General features: G+C 38.1%; 1 protein-coding gene and 1 non-coding gene across 10 annotated transcripts in view; one reads left to right on the top strand and one right to left on the bottom strand.

Moving 5' to 3' along the window:
• The window catches only part of PPP1R9A (protein phosphatase 1 regulatory subunit 9A), a 264007-nt gene that overhangs the window by 136847 nt on the left and 107889 nt on the right, over positions 1-19271 (top strand). For all 9 annotated transcript variants that reach the window (XM_036010601.1, XM_036010600.1, XM_036010598.1 and 6 more), the window contains 2 exons: positions 9557-9689; positions 15322-15442. In XM_036010601.1, coding sequence (XP_035866494.1) covers positions 9557-9689; positions 15322-15442 — 254 coding nt within the window. The remainder of the gene's footprint in view (positions 1-9556; positions 9690-15321; positions 15443-19271) is intronic.
• LOC114508319 lies at positions 3046-3152 on the bottom strand. Its single transcript, XR_003685548.1, has one exon. It is a non-coding gene; the product is annotated as a U6 spliceosomal RNA (small nuclear RNA).

The following is a 19271-nucleotide window of genomic DNA, read 5'->3' as shown; positions in this document are numbered from 1 at the left end:
AGCTTTGTGGACATATAACAAAGTAGTGTGTTTTTACATCGTAGAGTGAGGGAAAGGAAGTAGTGTTAGGTAAAGGCTAGCAGTGTCGGCAGGAGTCAGATCTTGGAGAATTTTGATGTTCTTCTAAAACATTTGAGCTTTATTCTTGAAGGAAAGAAGAATGTCAGGAAGCTTTTTAGAGTGTCCTCTCCCATTAGAAAGTACTTCTTAGTCACTATACAAAATTGGAAAGTACAGAAGAAGTGTGCAGAAGAAATGTAACATCACTTGTAAATTCACACTCTCTCTCCGTTCCCCACCCCAACCCTGTCTCCCACGTGCGCTCCTGACCCACAGCACCATGACCAGAGCCACACTTCAGGGATGGTGCTCAGTGGGGTGGAGGGCTATAATAAGTTGGAGAAGAGCAGAATGCAGTGACTGTGTGGTAGGGTAATTTAATCAGCAGGGATCTGAGCAGTCAGGAAGGAATGAGAACGAGAATCCTTTCAAAGCTAAAATCAACAGGAAATTTCAACCAATTTTAAGTGGGGGTGTATTGGGAAGTGAAGAAGAAGACTAGTTACATGACTGACTGCCTTTTTGAGCCCACATGACCACAAAGATCCAGCTCATATCAAACAGGAGGGACCGTACAGGAGGCACAGGATGGGAGACAGGCAGTTTTGTTGTGGGGCACTTTGATTTTGAGGCGCTTCTGTGAAGGCATCACACGCATCCAGAGTGTGGACTGTCTCTGTGGAATCAGGGATTCAGGTGGCGGGCATTGTTGCATCCTCTTCTCTGTTTACAGAGCATTCACCCTTTTTTAACACATCAGCACTTAGCTTTGCTGGCGTCTTCTTTTCTATGGACAGTTTCTAAGGTGATGGAGACAATTGGTTGAAGAAACACAGTGGTACACATGGTATTTACAAAGCCATTTCTTTTATGAGATGTATGTGAGAGGTGAAAGTTAGTGTGATTCAAGTGTCAGTGATCCCCAGATTTGACCAATAATCCTATGGTAATGGAGGGGGTGACAGCTTCCACCGCAGACACACCAAGAGTAATGTGACAGCACTGTCCTCTGCCCGTTTTGAAAGATGGCTAATTATCATGTTTTCCTATAAAGCGCTCCTGCCCTTTAGGTTTTGCCTGTAAATGAGGGAAGCATGAGACAGATCCCGTTTGTAGATTTCATGTATGTTTACATTGTCGAGGATGATCCAGAAGCAGGTGATTGCATTTGACTCGAGCTCTTGGAGAAGTCTAAATGGAAGGGACAGCTCGTTTATAAGAAAGCAGAGTCTTTCGTGCTTTGTGGAGGGACATGACTGATTTACTGTTGGATCGCAGCTGGCCAGAGTAGTTCCTTTCCCGCCTAGGCTTGGGTTTCCAAGCTGAGCCCCGTATCCTCGCTTCAGTGTCCCCAGGTATATGTGCATTCCCTAACAATTGGCAATTTGTGTTTCAGTCTTGTTTTTCAGTTTTTTCCACCATGTGATGTCTGGCCTCAGCTTGCAGAGTTCAACAATTAGCCATATGTCACTCATGACCTTTACAAAAATGAAAAATTTTAGTTGGCTAAGTAGGTCTTAGTTGGTGCTAGAAATGTTTGCTAGAGGTTTTTTTTTTCTTTTTCTTTCCCTATGCACTATCAGCATTTGAACCTGTTTGAGATTTTAGAAAATTATGCAGCCTTTGTTTTTATTATTTGATTCCTGGTAGAGAGTGATAAACTTAATAAGTGAATTCTCTTTCCAGAGATCAGCACAAGTGAAGTGCAGGATTTTAGGTAAACTTTTACATTTCATGATTTCCATGTAATTACACCCTAAAAATGTCACAGATATACTCAGTAGAGGCAGGTCTTTTGTCGCTGTTGTCACTCACCTGCCGCCGTTTTCCTGGCTGACCCTGGAAGCAGAACTTCAGTTCTCAGTGTCTTGGTTTGCTCACATTCTTCTGAGCCTGATGACGTCTGTGTTCTCACAGACCTGTCCTTCTGCAGGGGCAGTGAGCCCATCTGCCTGCCTCCCTTCCATGTTGCGTGGACAACCGGACCCACGCCTGGGGACACTTCAGGGAAAGTCACCTAGTATCTTTGGGGCCTATGTTTCCACTAAGTTCCCCAAAAGGGGTGGGGAGTGAATTCCTAGGGCTCCTAGCTCACCTCTCTTCTGATTCTGGCCCCCTCTCATCTTCTTCCTAATGCCCCATTCTCTTCCAGGGTTTGAGCATGGGAATTTTATTCACACAACAGATCATGTGTCATAAAGCTCTCACTGTTGCTCATCTCATCACTGTTCTCACCTCCTGTCATTCACACACCACTCCAGTTTTGGCTATATTGAGTTACTTCCTGTTGTATAATTCTGTTCTACTCTCTCATTCCTGTCTTGTACATGCTATACTTTCTCCCAGGATGTCTTCCACATACCTTCCCCTGCTCACTTACTTCTCTCACTCATTACAGACATTTCTTGTAATAATGGTTTGGTGATAATGAACTCCTTTAGCTTTTTCCTGTCTGGAAAGCTCGGGATTTCTTCTTCAATTTTAAATCATAGCCTTGATGGATAAAGTAGTTTTGGTTGTAGTTCCTTGCTTTTCATCACTTTGAATACTTTGTGCCAATCCTTTCTGATTTGGAATGTTTCTCTTGAGAAATCAGCTGACAATTTTATGGGAGCTCCCTTGTAAGTAACTTACTGTCTTTCTCTTGCTGCTTTTAAGATTCTCTCTTTGTCTTTAACCTTTGCATTTTTAGTTATATGTCTTGGTGTAGGCCTCTGTGTTTACCTTGTTTGGGACTCTGTGCTTCCTCGACTTGTGTGTGTGTGTGTGTTTTCCTTCACCAGGTTAGGGAAGTGATCAGTTATTATTTCTTCAAATAGGTTCTCAGTTCCTTGCTCTTTCTTTTCTCCTTTTGTCCCCCTATAATGCTGATGTTGTTATGTTTCAGGTTGTCCCAAAGGTCTCTTAAAGTATCCTCATTTTGTAAGCATTCTTTTCTCTTTTTGCTGCTCTGATTCATTGTTTTCCACTACTTTGTTCCAAAAAATATATTCAGAATGCCTCACGGACTTGTGTGTCATCCTTGTACCGTGGGCATGTTAATCTGCTCAGTATCATTCCAATTTTAGTATATGTGCTACTGAAGCAAGCACTAGTGTTTGATTAAATAACAGGAGGCTGTAGTCTAGTCAAGTTGACACATGAAAGACCATCAGTGTTGGTGTGTAGTGTCTGTTCATCAACACATTTATCTAAGGAGTAGGAATCCATTCTAGCTCAGCTACCAAGGATGCTTTACAATCACATTACTTTCTTCCACTGTACTGAAGTTAACGTTCTTGAGATTATCACCTACTGTTTAACTCTTTAATTAAGTGTCTTTTGTGTTTTTGCATTGTCTTCCACCACCCTGGGTATATGCGTAATTTCTGGAAGTTTATTTACAGAGTTCTTTGTGTTAGAAGCCTCTCTGCCTTTAATCCATGCTGTTACTTTTGATGATCTTGAAAAAATGGTTAAGTTCCCTTTAAGGCTATTTTTCTCTGTTTCTAGGCAAATTCGTAAGATGAGGTCCTCTTCTCAAGGTTCCTAAGAACTTAGAATTTGGTGTTCAGTTTTCATGATATCCTTTAGCCCTTCCAGAAGAAGTGTGGTCATTTTTGGGGGCTTGGCATGGGAGAGTATGAACTTCTCTACCCGAGGAACTCCTATACTCCAGGAAAGACTCACGTTTTCTTCCCAGCCTCGAGAATCTCTCGAATGCTCTTCGGTGTGAACAATGTCCCCCTTGCTCCTTTTTAATCTCAACACCCACACATTGTATAGCACTTCCCTCCACCTGTTTTTCTGTTAAGGCAATTCAAAATAATCTCCCTCCATAGGCTATTAGCAACACAGTGCTGGCTCTGGTGGTGAAAGAATTAATATCAACTGCTAAGACAAATGCTAGAATAGAATCTGACTTACTAACTCGTCCTGTTGCATCTGTACAAGAGCATTAACTTCTGTGAATGAGAAGTCAGCTATTTCTCTTAGGAGATGACCCCATCCCCCCACAAAGGTGCCAATAGATGTCAGTTAGTTGAATTTTTCTGTGGTGATGGCACCTGCCCAATGGGAACTGGACCAATGTCACCAGTTTATTTCATGCTGGCTACCAGTTGTCAGTTTGTGAAGCATATGTGTCCAATTTAAACCAAATCCTGGTTGAACTGAAAGAGAACATTACTAATTCCTCATTGGTATGTTTAATTGTTTATAATAATTTGAAAAATACTGTGAAAAACATGAGCATCAGTGCAATTGCCCAGTTTTCTATTAAACTGTCTACTGGAAAAACTCATCAATTTGAACCTCACTGTCTTAGAATTTGTCCAGATTTAGAATGAGCTAGGTTTTATTTACTTACAATGGAATTTCTTCCTGACTACTTTAATGCCATAAACTGTTTTTGCAAGGAGAAATTAAGCTCATGGTTAAAAACTTTTAAGTACTTCAACAACCACATATTTGCAGATTAATGATACTAGTTATAATTGAATTCTATTTTGTCAAAAGGAAGTGATACAGGACCTTCTAATCACTATATATCATTAATAATTTCTGTATATTTGACCTTAATAAAGCTCCACTTCTCTTGAAATATTCTTTTATGAAATATGTCCGTATATATAACTTATCTTCCCACAGAGTCAACCACAGCTATTCTAAATTTGAAGAGTTTACATCTTCCACTTGGTTGTTGATTATCTACAAGTATGAAGTGGTTGGTGCCAATAATAATACAAAAATGTGTATTTTATTTTATCATTGGTTTTGCATACATTCTACAAATATATCTGCAGATATGGAAATTACAACAGTCCAAATGATGTGAGAAAAACACTATCAAGATATGATTCTTTTTCAGATGTCAAAAGAGTCATTTTTCAAGCCAGAGGATATTCTATTTTAAGGGATCTGTGATGGATAATTTGATGTGTCAACTCGACTGGGCCATGGTGCCCAAGTGTTTGGTCAAACACTATTTTAGATGTCTCCGCCAGGTGTTTTTGAATGACTTTAACATTTAAATTGAGGAAAGCAAATTGCCCTCTGTCTTGAGAGTGGGCCTCACCCAACCAACCGAAGGCCTTAACAGAAAAAGACTGACTTCCCGTGAAGAAGAGGGAGCTCTGCAAGCAGACTGACCTTGGACTTCAGGGGCAGCAGCCACTTTTCCCTGGTTTCCAGCCTGCGGGCCTACCCCACAGGTGCTGGGTTTGTCAGCCTCCCTATGTGATCCCATGAGCCAATTTCTTAGAATCAATCAAGTTTACTATAAATACAAATGTAATACCATATGTATACTTACACACACATCCTGTTGGCTCTGTTTTTCTGGAGAACCCTGACAAATATAGGTTTCTTCGTATTGCCTTTTGAACTAGCTGGCTGTATGCTCAACTGTCCATTATGTGGAGTATGTTTATTTTTTCACTTCCTGTTCTTTAGTTACCCATGACAACACTAGGCTTACACTTAATGAAATATATCTTTGTCCTTATAGACTTTGTCTTCTTTAATCATCCTTATATACATCATGTATAGCTCTCTGAGTTTTAAGTTTATTATGCAAAATATATGAAAAGTGGGCACTCTTTTTACTTGTTTGTGGCGTAGTTAATGGATCAGTTGGCACCAGAGTTAATGATAATATGTGTAATGTTTTATATTATCTGTAATTTATTTCCAATTACTTTATCATATACATCACAGTAGTTATGGGTTTAACTTTGTTTTAGGAGTTGTTAATTTAGCATTCCATGTATACTAATCATAAATCCTCACTAGGATAAGTTAATTAATATTTCAAAGACCCTAATTAGAAGTCTACGCTTCAGAGACAGGTACTTTAAATCTGCACAGGAAGGTTATACCAAGGATGTTATTGTGTAAATAATTGGTGAAATGAGCAATATTGAAAATACGTGGATTGGCCTTAAAAGTATTTTATGTTAATGGACTTTGAGTCAGGCAAGACCAGCAAGCTAATAGCTTTTGAAGTAACATCTAATTCTAGTACTCATTTTGTCCTTTTTCTGATATGTAGGATTCTGTTGAGTGATCAGATTAGAAGGTTAGACACATTCCACTGTAGAATACTGTCCCAACTACATTAAGGACACCTCCATGCAGGTTACTGTCAGAGTACCTTAAGGACAGACATCTGGGACGCTGCTGAGCTCACAAGATAGAGCTGTGGGTTTGCTTTTTCACCTTCCTACTCATCAATGTTTTTATACACAGCAAAAAGCCCTCACCTGTTTAGAATCTTTGGAGACCACCAGTGCTTACACCCAAATGCCTGATAGTTGTGAACCCCAGTTTGGCTTAGGTCACTTTGCAACAAGGACCTGACACACTCTTAGCACACAGCAGGCATTAAAAGCTCTCTCTGGCATTATCATAAGTCAGTGAACTGGCCTTGGTTCTGGGGAAAGAAAAGGAAGGCGGAAGTTATGACACTTTGTTCTAAAGCTGCCAGGATCCTCCTTTCTGAGCAGGGTTTATTGCCAAATTTGTTTTTAAAACTTCAAGCATAGACTATCCTCTCCATGCTTTCTTAGTTTCAACTTAGAGTCTCTTTAGCAGAGCCACTCAAATCACGGGAAGGTGAGTTAGTTCTACCATGGAAGCTTGTGAGAAGTGGGGTGTGTCTGTGGGAGCATGTGAATGTCGGGCAGATCCCCAGGAGCGCACTGTGCCAAGCCATCACCTGACATGCGTGCAGCATGCCGGCGCCAGGGACATTGTCCATCTTCGATGTGTCGTCAGGAAGATGAAGCAGAACTCAGATGCTCAGAGCTTATAGAAGCATTGTGGGAGATTCCTTCCAGCCAGTGTTTACAGAAAGTCCTGAATTGGTTTTGACCTACATTGATTAACAAAAATGTGTCATAAGGAAGTTAAGGAAATAAGTTTCTTTCTTATTTTTGAAACAGTGTTGTAGCTCAAACTACCAGAAATGTGAAAAAGAATGCTTTTAATTGAAATCTTCTGATATGCTAATTTTAGCTTTATTTGTTTTTCATAGCCTTGGATTACTGGGTCAGAAATGTCATTGCTAATGCATTTGTGAACTTGTTACCCCTAAAAGTCTGCCTCTGTTGCAAAGCAAAGGACAAGGTCTTGTTTGGTTTCTTTTGATAAAGGAGCAGGATATCTCTTGTTGGCTCTGAAGCAAGAACACCTATATTTAAACTTGCTTTTGTTTGCTTTTCTCAGTCAAGTAACACAGGAACAATGTGAAGGTGACTGAACTAAAGATATATATGTATATGTATGTATGTCTTTATGGTGGTTTTGGATCCTGGAGAAAGGCAGGAAGGTGTTAATTTATTTGAAACAGTTCCCTCATAGTTACATTTTTAAAATCTATATCTACACACACTAGGCATACATACATATATATCCACTTCCTTACTAGGCAGTAGCAAAATTGAGCTACGTTCCAGAGTGGATGTCATTTGAATCCTTTTTCTGCAATCATGTACTTGGACCTATTAGTGAAAGTAGATGGGGGGCAAATATTAATGGACTAATTTTCAGTCGTATCCACCAGTAGTTTCCAGGACATGCAAGTTCCAGGCTGGCTACCTTTTCTGTTTGTGTCATTAAGGTTTGCTCCCCTAGACATGTTACGTTGTTGTCCACTCAACTGCTGACGTTTTCTGAAGGACACAGGCACAGATTTGATTGTTTGTTTGAGGTCTTATACTTGACATTCACATTCTGCCTCTTCTACAGTCAAGTATAGGAGTCTTTGTTTGTTTTTTAAGACTCAACCCAGATATTTTTTCCCTCCATGAAATCCTTCCCTGTCTCAGGCAAATAAAATAAGATTTCTTGGTATATTCCTCTGTTATATCAGTTATCACAGTATATCATAGTTGTTTATGTTGACTTCCGTGTTCCGACTAAGCTGGGAGCTGCTTGCCATCGTGCCTTCTACAGCGTGTAGCACGGCGTCTGGCATGGAGTCAGCACTCTAACGTTTTTTATGAATGAATAACTGTAAATGAATACATGTGAAAAAGAATAAGAGATTACAAACATATAAGGAAAGTGAAAGGTCAAAAGCACTAAGAGAACATCATAAACCTGATAATCTAAGAAAAATATTCCAGGGTTCTATATGAGAGGAATAGGAAGAAGCATGTTACATGAAAAGATGAATAAAATCAGAACAAGCTGCATTTAGGAATGTGCATTTTGACATTGTGATGGTTATTGTGATGGAGAAATATCGTAGAGACCAAGCAAGTGGCATGAGGCTGTGAAAACATGTCTACAGTCAGGAAGAAAAACAGAATTCATCGTGGTATAAGTCCTATGAATGGCACAGTTCTGAGAAGTGTATGCCACTAGCAACCATGCTGCAGCTGCTTCTACATGTGCAGTGTGTGTTTCTGGTTTATCGGTTCCACACATAGTACCCAGGAGTTGCCAGTTTCCCGGTCATGTGCATGGAAAGCACAGCTGGACAAGTGGGGCCAGCGTTGTAGGCCATGGACTTGATTTTTTGTTTTTATCTCTGATCTTTGTTTCTGCTTTCTGTTTTTATGGTAGCTTTTTATGTATATATTTTAAAAACAAGTCATTCCAAGTTTTTAAGATTTGGGGAGATATTACAGAGTTCTTTAAGGTACAGTTCAGATAGTAAACTTTTGAATTTAATTGAAAATGTAGTTTTTATTATACCTATTAATTGGACTTGATGAATTATAAGTTTCTTTTAAATATTGTTCTGTGTATTAAGCAAGGTATTGTACACCTGTTTTATTTTTTCAAAAAAACAAAAACAAGTAGTTCAGCAGAAATAAGGGCAATCAAACGCCTCGTGACAGTGTCTGAAGACCACATTTAGTAGCCTTTTGAATGATTAGGGAAAAAAGAGCTGGCATTCTGCTATCTGTTCTGCTGCTCTCGAGCGAGAGTTTGATAGTCATTACATAGAAGGGTTCAGTGAGAATTTCATTTAAATCTACAAGCAAGTAAAATGAGAGTTTAACACAGCCATGTACAGTATAGAAAAGAAATCAGTTTCAGTGATTCTGTGATTGAAATATAATCACAGTTCTGACACACGACAGTGTTGAAGCTTGTGTAGCTCACACCATGAAACAGGGTCAGTGTGGGTGTTTGCTTAGGTAGTGGCTTCAGGATGCTGTACCTTGGGTTTACCAGGAGCCAGCATTGCGGCTAGTGTGGTGTGCTCTGATTCTATAAAAAGGGATTGATGTTGCTATTCAAATGTGTGCTGTGGCTACTGCTGTCTCCCAAATTGTTAACAGTGATAGAATGACTCATGTGTTTAAAAAAATAAGCTGTGTTTATGCTCATTCATTTTTCTTCTTTTCAAACTCTCAATTGATCTTAAAAACAAAGCAGTTGTTTAGATGAAATTCAGAATACAAAATTTTTAACTTATGTGCTCTTGTGTACTTAGATTTTTCTTCGTGATTAAGAAAGCCATCTTTTTAATGATCATCTTTTTGTTGATCTCTTCCTACAGGTTTTCAGCACATACTCCAATGAAGACTACGACAGGAGGAATGATGAGGTTGACCCAGTGGCTGCTTCAGCCGAGTATGAACTGGAAAAGCGTGTAGAAAAGCTGGATCTTTTCCCGGTGGAACTGGAAAAAGGTATATGAGCTCTACAATGTTTATAATATTACACTACTATGTTAATAATACAGAAATGACTTGATTTTTCCTAAGTGTAGCTTTTCCCCCCTTGAGGATTGGGTCAAGTTTTAATTCTCATTCATTTTATTAATTAAACTTCAAAAATGGTCAATCTAAATTCTATATAGATGGTGGATTGAAAGACTCTCTCTCCCCGTTACTTCTAACTGAAACTCATCTGCAGTTGCTGGCTGGACGGTGGCTAGGAGCAGGGAGGCATGAGCGAGCCCAGCTGCTGGGTTGACACTGCAGCAAAGGGCTGGTGAGGCGAGAGCCCAAGAGAGCTGCTCCACGCGAGAGCTTGGGCCAGGTGGCAGGTGGTTGGGTTTTTTGGTTTATGCTTTTTTGGTGGAGGGAGAGTGATCATGGTTAGATTCCCAATGTGGTAGATATGGGGAGTGTTAGGCTTTAGAAAATTATAGGTTTGGGATTGAAGGCAGTGGAATCCTCTTCATCTCCGAGGGGGGAAGGGCTAAAGGAGAGCAGGGAGACCCAGAACAGAGTGGCTTCCCCTTGAATCCTCTCCCTGGGATCACAGCCTGCCTGCTGCAACAACTGGGGACCACAGGACCAGGCACTGTTATGTTCATGGTCAAGGAAGGCGGGAAGCTGGGAACTAGACTCTGACCAATGAATATCACATCTCAGAGTTTGAGGAAGAAAGCAGAACAGATGATAACTCAAATAACAAAAAAAGAGGCAGTGAAACACAAAACCAAATAAGGATATTCAAGCATGGCTTTAACAAGGAATTGTTAATAAGATTAACAATAATGAAAAATAGTGTTGATTTTTAAAAATAAAAATGTCAGTAGAAGACTTAAAGAGGAAAGGGTGATTGTCACTGAAGTCAAATTGGTGACATAGAAGTTCAAGCATAGGAAATGTCCTAAACTAATTCTCAAATGACAGCAAAAATCCAAGAAAAATTATGAAGGAGACCCCACATACACATTGTAGGTAACAGAAGGGGAAACGGAAGTAGGGGATAAAAGACATACTAGACAAGAAACAGAGGAATTTTTCCTGAGCTCAAAGAAGATCTGATCTATGTATTTGAAAGGGCTTAGCCAACTGGTTGCAAGAACTTAAAAAGTGTTTCTATGCTTAAAAACACTTAAGCATAAGCTGGGGAAAATCCTATTCTTCAAACATACAGTGAAAACCTTACAAAATATCAGGCCAAAATCAAGGCAAACAAAGAGCAAAGGTACATGCAAAAGCAAAAATTGTTAGACTATTATTACACCTCTCACTTGTCACACTACAAGGGGGGAGACATACATACAGTTTCTCATCCCACTGAGAAGAAAGAGGTGGTGGTGTAAGTATCGTACATCCATCCCAGAGGGGAATGAAGGAAATTTGCTGATACAGAAGAGTTTAAAGAACCCACCACCCACATAACTTTTAGTAGGGAGGGAGAGAAATGACAAGCAACTTGTTGAAAACAGCAAAAATGAGGGGAAAGGAGCTGAAAACTAGGTAAGTAGTATTAAGCATAAAATTGGTTGCATGAAAAAAAATATAATTGACTGCGGGCTGTGAACCAAAGTGTTGCAGGTTCAATTCCCAGTCAGGGTACATACTGGGTTGCAGGCCATGACCCCCAGCAACCGCACATTGATGTTTCTCTCTCTCTCTCTTTCTCCCCCCCTTCCCTATCTAAGATACAAATAAATAAAATCTTTAAAAAAATTCTAAAAAATATATATATAAAGAATACCAGTCACGACATGAAGTGTGAATGGCTAATCATTCCTGTTAAATGACACTTTCATTTAATCTTAAATAGAATGTAAGAATGATGCTTGCATTTTTCATCCATTTAAACATGTAAAACTCTTCTTAGCTCATGGCATATATGAGCTAGATTGGGCTGTGGGCCATGGTATTGGCTATCATACCAAAAATGAGAACAATCCAAGTATTTATCAATGATAGAAAAGAATATGCAAATTATAGCCTATCTATTCAATAAAATATTACTCAGCAGTAAAATGAAAGAGCCACAGTTCCATTATGTATGATTCTTATGAACATAAAATTGAGGGGTGGGGAGAATAAATCACAGAATCCATTTAGTATGATTCCATTTGTTTAAATTTCAAAGCGAAGACAAACTGAACATTATATTGTTTAGAGATACACAAATAAGTGGCTTTAAAAGGCAGGATTAAGAGAAGGAGGGAATGATTAGCACACTATTTGGGATAATGGTTACTGAGGAAAGAGTTGGGTATTGGGGAGGGGTACAGAGTAGGCTTTTGGGGTATTGGTAGTGTTCTTTGTCTTTGTTAGTACATATATGGTTGTTATATTTTTTAAGCACATTTTGTAGATAAATGATTTCGCAAAACTTTTGTTTGTATGCTATATTGTATAATAAAAGTTAAACTGGAAAGATTAAACTGGAAGAGAACCAAACAAAGTACAATTATTTTTATTTCTCGGGGAACCTTCATACTGTTTTCCACGGTGGCTGCACCAATTTACATTCCCACCAGCAGTGCACAATGCTGTTTCATTCATGGATCGCAGGCGCTCGGGAGTTTATGTGGAAGCACAGTGTGCTTCTCCTCCAGGCATCTGCTGACAAATGCACACAGTTATTTCCCTCTCCGTTCTATTGACCGAAGCAAGTCATTTCACCCATCCCAAATTCAATGGATTGCGACGCATATCCCACCCACAGTAAGAGGCACTGTGAGGTTACACAGTGAACTCAGGAGAAAAATTGGCAATTTAGTGAAGAAGAAATCTAATGGCCCACGCTCATATTAATGCAAGCTTGAATTTATCACAAGAAATGGGAATACTGCTAAACCAACAGGAATTGCTTTCCTGAAAGAGAAAATAAGCTCTGAACTCCAGAGTATGGTGATAACATCCTCTGTAATAACACAGCCTCACAGTCTTTTCTGCCTTTTCCTGGCTGTTTTTCCTTTTTATGCCCTTCCCTAGGTGTGTATATACAGAGAAAGACTAGGTCACTACAAGAATCAGAGGCCTTCAAGTATGTGGCTCTGGATTCCACTCAGGCTTGATGCATCTCAGAGAAAACTGGACAGGGCTGAGAACAGTCCCCTGGTCTCTGTGGGTTGATTTTACTCTTCTTTTAATTGCCTTTTAGTTATCACCACGTCTTTCAGGGACTCCACACTGAAATGAAGATGGCTCAAATGAGTATTTCCCAGAGTCAGGTTTTTAGCTCTGCAAAACTGAGTAATTTTCCAATTAGGGCAACAGAAGGAAGAGAGATAATTTTGCTAAAGTCTGAGTCCAGGAAGGGCAAATGGATTTAAGAACTAAGACGTAATTTTCATGCAAGATATTTGCATGAAGAAACTATCGAATGGCATAAGAGTACAGAGTGCTGGCATTTGAAAGGAAAAGTTTCATTTACAGCTGCACATGGGCCCAGCATGTGGTTATTCATAATGAAGAGAGGCTTCTATAAATACAAAGAATGTGAACAAGAACTCAGCTAATGTTTAACAGACACTAGAGATTTCATACAGGAGAGAAACCCTATGACATTATTCAGTTTGGGAGAATCTACAGTGATCTCTCGAACAACACGAGAGCTCATTTGGACGTAAACATGGCTTCAGGTCCTCGTTGAGCCTTTCATCACCGTGAACCAATTCACACTTTGTAGAAAGCCTACAAATGTGGGCAAGAATTCAGCCACACAGCTAATCTCTATACACATAAGAGAATTCGTGTACAAGAGAAGGAACTTGACGCTTGTAATCAGTAAGGGAGAGCCTTCAGCCCAGACCAAACGTTCATGTGCATAAGAAAACTCATTCTTGGGAGAGACCCTTAAAACCATAATGAATATAGGAACATTTAGCAAGAAACAGCCTGCCGATGATCAATGGGAATTAAATAAATATGGGAAGTCACATGTGTGCCCAGGCTGGTGGGGAAGCACCTGCGGCCAGGGCCCACACCAGGCCATCTCTTGGGGGAGAACACTCCGTCAATCCTTCTTTAGCACACAGCAGGGCAAATAAATCCCACTTTGGCCAACTGACATATTTTAATACATCTTTATTTAGGAGGTAAGGTTATTGAATTGTACTTAGAAACGCTTAAAGCAGAAGTTGGTGACAAGTAATGATCAATGAAATGAATCTAATTCAAAGGATTACTAATTAAGAATACTTACTAAATCAAAGGTTATTGTTCAAAAGTCCTTTAAAAGCATCCAGACCTCTCTTGAGTACATGAGCCAGGTTCCCTTTAATAGCCCACCACTGTCGATTAGCTAGTATCTATTTTTTATGCAGCCAATATACCATAATTACAAAGTCTTTGAGGCTATCAGAACATAACTTTGAACGTTAACCAAAAAATGTGGAAGGCAAAATAGTGTATCATTTATTTCACTGATGTGAAAATATACCATATATGTTCATAGAAAGGACAAATGGCAGTATGCAGAAACACATAATTTGTAAGTAAATTAAAAACAAGGTGTTTTCGGGGTAGTGGTGGGGGGTAAATGCAGATAACTGTACTTGAACAACAAAAAAATAATTAAAAAAATTTAAAACAACAACAACAAGGTGTTTGTCAGCATCATTCACAGGGCTAATAAAATGAAAAAAAAAAAAAAGCACACGAATGCCTGACAGAAGAGAAATGGTTGCATGTGTTACGATACCATCTCACCATGAAATATTACGCAATCATCAGAAGTGATTTAAAGCTATGTAAATTGATACCCATGAGGTATTATTGAATTAGCAAAGTAAGCTGAAGAGAGAACTAGGTATCATATGACCTTATTTGTGTAAAGCAAATAGGGAAGAAAAGCAAGCCATATGTATGCTATAGTTTTTGGTATTATTATATCCTTATATAAGGACAGAATAAATACTAAAAGACACATACCAGCTTATGAACATGAATAGGGATATGGAACAAATAAAAAAGACCACGTAAAATGGGAAATTCTATATATATTATGATCGCATTTATTTAAAATAATATGTATGGCTCAGCCAGAGATAGTTGAGCCAGAATGATCAACCTAGAGTTACATTACTATAAAATTACTGAACCTCAAAGAATTATTTGTGAAAGCAGGGCAAAAAAATTGAGTAACTAATGGAAGTAAAATCAGACAAGCCTTGAAGTGACTGAAAGACAGTAGTACATTTTTTTCTTTTCCCAAGAAAAAAGGTGTGACTCAAGAATTTTATTACTTTCCCAAAACAAACAAATGAAAGAATATATATGTGTTTAACTATGTATGCTTTTGTACTTAAAATATCATATTGTTTAGAGAGGCCATGTTTTTAAGGCAAATTGATTACACAGTAATCAGATTATTACCTTTTCTTGGGATCACATAACTAGCTAACTGCAGTAATAAAATGACACTGAACTCTGAGCCTTTTGGAGAGTTCGTATTTGACACCTGCGCTCCCAGCATGGAAAAAAGTTCTGCCCATGCACGTGTATTTGATATGGACTCTGTGATGGTCCATAAAGAGCAAGATCGAGGGAAAGGTCGCACCAGTTCATTGCAGACTAATGTAACACTTACTGTTGTATTTTTCCTCCTTTTTTGTAGATGAGGATGGACTCGGCATAAGTATTATTGGAATGGGTGTTGGAGCAGATGCTGGACTTGAAAAGCTGGGAATATTTGTCAAGACAGTAACAGAAGGTGGTGCTGCTCAGCGGGATGGCAGGTAAGCTAACTACTGTTATTGATAACTAAAGTCTAGGAAACTGTATAGGAATTTCTTTCAATGGTAGCTTTTTTCTTTCGATGTTTTAGGACAGAATTTTAGAGTATTTCTCATAGGTGGAAAATGTTAAAACACTTGAATTACTTTCCGATGTGTAGGCAGAATACCTGGTGAAAATGGGTGGATGGATCTATTATCTGTGTCTATCCATTTATCTCTTTATCTAGTAGGAAGGGGAAAGAGGATGGGTGTATATATTAGTTTAGAACATATGCTGTGGAGATCAGCATATAGTTTCACCTCAGAATATCAAAACAAATATTAATAGTTCTAGCACTTTTGAGAAACAGCAGACAGAAAATAGGAACTCCAATTCTGTGATGATGATAATGGGGGGGGGGCGTCAATGTTTGTCAAAACATGTTCTGTCTGAAAACACAGATTCCTGAGTGCCACGAAACCCTGTGGAATTAAACTCAGTAGGAGCGGGGGCTGGCAGTCTTTTCTTAAACATCCACCTTGGGTAATTTGGGCACACACCAGAGCATCAGCGGGTCATTTTTTCATCTTAGCCTTCATCATCTCAAGCAATAAGTACGTATAGATTTTGATTAAACCTCACACTAGGCTACAGATGCATCACGTGGGGGCTGAAGCAGAAGGCTGGCAATAAAAATAAAAGTAGACCCCAAACTATGAGTGCCAAATTCCAAGAAATGTCATTTTACTTTTCTTGGAATGTAAATAATATCTGTTTTTGACTTTTTTTCAAGGCTTAAATGTATATCACTTAATATCTTCTCAAGAAATAATAAAGCATGTTGAAAATCATTTTTGAATCTCTACTGAGACCCATAGTAACATTAATTCCTTTGAGATACTAAAAACATATGTTGATATACGCAGATGATTCCCAATGGGAACTAAATTGATTTATTACACAGGAGACCACACCATCAGTATCACCTCTTTCCATGAGGTTAGGGACCACGTCTTAGTCAGCAGCCTTAATTGGATTGCCATAGCACCTGGGCAGAGAAGGTCTGAAGTGAATCTTTTGAATAAATATTCAGCTGACTGAATCACATTTAAATAAAAGAAAATGGGTTATTAGTATTTTGTGTTTAAGAGTAATTTATTAACAGTCTTCCTCTATTCAGAATAGTTAAAAAAAAAACCCTCTTTGCCCCATGAATGAATTATATAATAGTAGTAGGAAATATTTTTCATTATTAATTTAGAACCTTTTTTCCAAGTGAGCTAAATGTATTTGTAAAATCTACATTATTTCTCTTTAAGTTTCATAAACATTTAAAAGTCATTCTAAAGTGTCAGGAAATCATTCTTATTATTAGTTTTCAAACCATACTGAATTATTATGAACAATCCCTCTTAAATAAATGGACCACAAAACCAAACCAAAATGCAAATCGATTAAAAACAAAAAGGTAGAAAAGTTTGCATTTGGCCCTCATCCAGTTCCTTTTTGTTCTAAACTCAGACCTATTCATTTTTCATCACTCATTTTAGAAATTGGGTTTGTTTTCTATTAACCTATTTATTGATTTGTTCTCCTACATAGTTTTTGTATTTTCACCTGTGTGTGTGTGCCCTCAGTCTTTTTAAATGAATGTTTTCCTAGTGCAGTCATTCTTTTGTTGTTGTAATAGATGGTTAATAAGTGCCTTGGTGACTGCATTAAGAAAGGTGGCTTGCCCTGGCTGGCGTAGCTCAGTGGATTGAGCGCGGGCTGCGAACCAAAGTGTCGCAGGTTCGATTCCCAGTCAGGGCACATGCCTGGGTTGCAGGCCATGGCCCCCAGCAACCACACATTAATGTTTCTCTCTCTCTTTCTCCCTCCCTTCCCTCTCTAAAAATAAATAAAAATATTAAAAAATAAAACATATAGTTATTTAAAAAAAAAAGAAAGAAAGGCGGCTTGGTGTAATGAAAGGAGCAGAATCTTTGGATCATGTTCCCAGGAGTCTTAGTTCCATTCTCTCTACTCACAGCTATGGGGTATTGAACAAATGACTTAATTTTGATCTTGCTTACATAGTTATAAGTATTAAATAAGCATATGTGAATAAGAAACTTTTTATAGTGCAGTTTGTTAAACTGTTCTTCAGTGAAGTAAGAATAAGCTTGAAAGTTACTAAGAAAATAGTTACAGGAAGTCTTATGAAAAACCTATAGGAAAATGTATAAAATATGTCCAATATATTATAATTTTGGAGATCAGGGGAATTTTAGAGATCTTTCTGTCTATACCTTTTATTTTATATGCATATTGAAACTGAGGATATAATATGAAAATAAGTGGTTTCATTATTAAATCTATGGTAATGTTCATATTTTATATTATTATTATAGTATTATCACTGTTGTTTGTATGTTCATTTGCACAGTATTTAAATGTTTACTATTTAGATGATATCAGTATAGAAAATTGCAAAAGGAACAATTGATTGCTGCCTCCAGTCAGTAATTTTAAAAATTATGCTATATGTGCTTATTGATATAGAAAAATACTGTATTAAGGATTTATAAAGCATTATGGTTAGTATAGTGTCATTCTCATGTAAATAGGTTTTTTATTTATGGACCTCCCCCAACCTACCTTTCTCTCTCTTTCTCTTTTAACTGGGAATTAATGCAAACCAATGTGTTGAATGACCCCAGTCTGTTTTTTTTGGGGGGGGCGGGGGTCAGATTTCAGCTAGTATGGAATATTTAATATTTTATAAAGAATAGGTAATATGTATATATTTTTAAACTAGAACTAAAAACTATGAAGTTATCACCATATGACCTCAGGGAAGTTACTTTTCAGAACTCACTTGTGGACAAAATTCAAGTTCTGAATTAGATGTTCTTTAAATTTCCTTTTAGCTTCAAAAGGATAAGAGTCTATATTATACCTTTTTAGCTTGCTTTAGTTTCTTAATAACATTTTGTTATTTGAGAAAACTATTTCAATTTAATTTCAGATTTGGTCACACTATTTTCAAGGGTTGTTAAAAAAAACAGACCTATATAGAAAAATCTTTTCTCCTGCCTTCCCACCCCAGCCCAAGAAACCTTTTTCACTGGGATTGCTTTCACTCCTTACAAACATCTCCAACTGTTGCTACCTTTTAAGTACTTTGAACAATTACCGTGAATTTTTACCTCCTAAGTCATCCAGTGCAGTTACAAAGTTTGAGTCCTTATTCTTTGATAGTATGTCTTACTTTCCAAGTCTTCTTTTGTCAAGCTTTTCAGGTCTGCCGTTCCCTTTCATATGATGCCAGAAATATAGAGGGTGCTCGGTAAATTTTTGTTCAATGAGCGATACTTGGGCTTCAGTCACTTTCAAAACATTTACTTTGGCTTAACATTTTTCTTTTTATTTTCCTTCTCTTCTCCCTTCTCTCCTCTTCCTCCTCCTTCTGGTTCTCTCTCTTTGTGCAGCCTTGCCTCTTACAGGGAACTTGTAAACTTAGCTGAGTGACGTGGTAACTATTTCCACCTTCTAGTTTTAGTTCTAATTTTATAGTAAAATAATATTGAATGTATTAACCACTAGTTTTTGCTGCCATAAATTTTATGATTGTGTACACAGGACACTTTAGCATGCTAATTATTTCTCCAGTCCTTTTTAATGAATCTATAAAGCAAAATGACTTTTATGATAATACCATTGAAAATCCTGATAGAATAAATTGCGTGGATGATAACTGACAAAAGATAGTAACAATGCTGCACTAAAGAGGCGAGTTCGAACCGTACAGGGGACCTGCTTTGTTTCTGTCTCCCATGGTTGTTTCTCAGCCTTTTGCAGGTCACG

Source organism: Phyllostomus discolor, chromosome 10 (genome assembly GCF_004126475.2).
Source record: "Phyllostomus discolor isolate MPI-MPIP mPhyDis1 chromosome 10, mPhyDis1.pri.v3, whole genome shotgun sequence".
Classification (NCBI taxonomy): Eukaryota; Metazoa; Chordata; class Mammalia; order Chiroptera; family Phyllostomidae; genus Phyllostomus; species Phyllostomus discolor.
The sequence above is the reverse complement of the archived record's forward strand: the minus strand, read 5'-3'. Positions and strand labels throughout refer to the sequence as shown.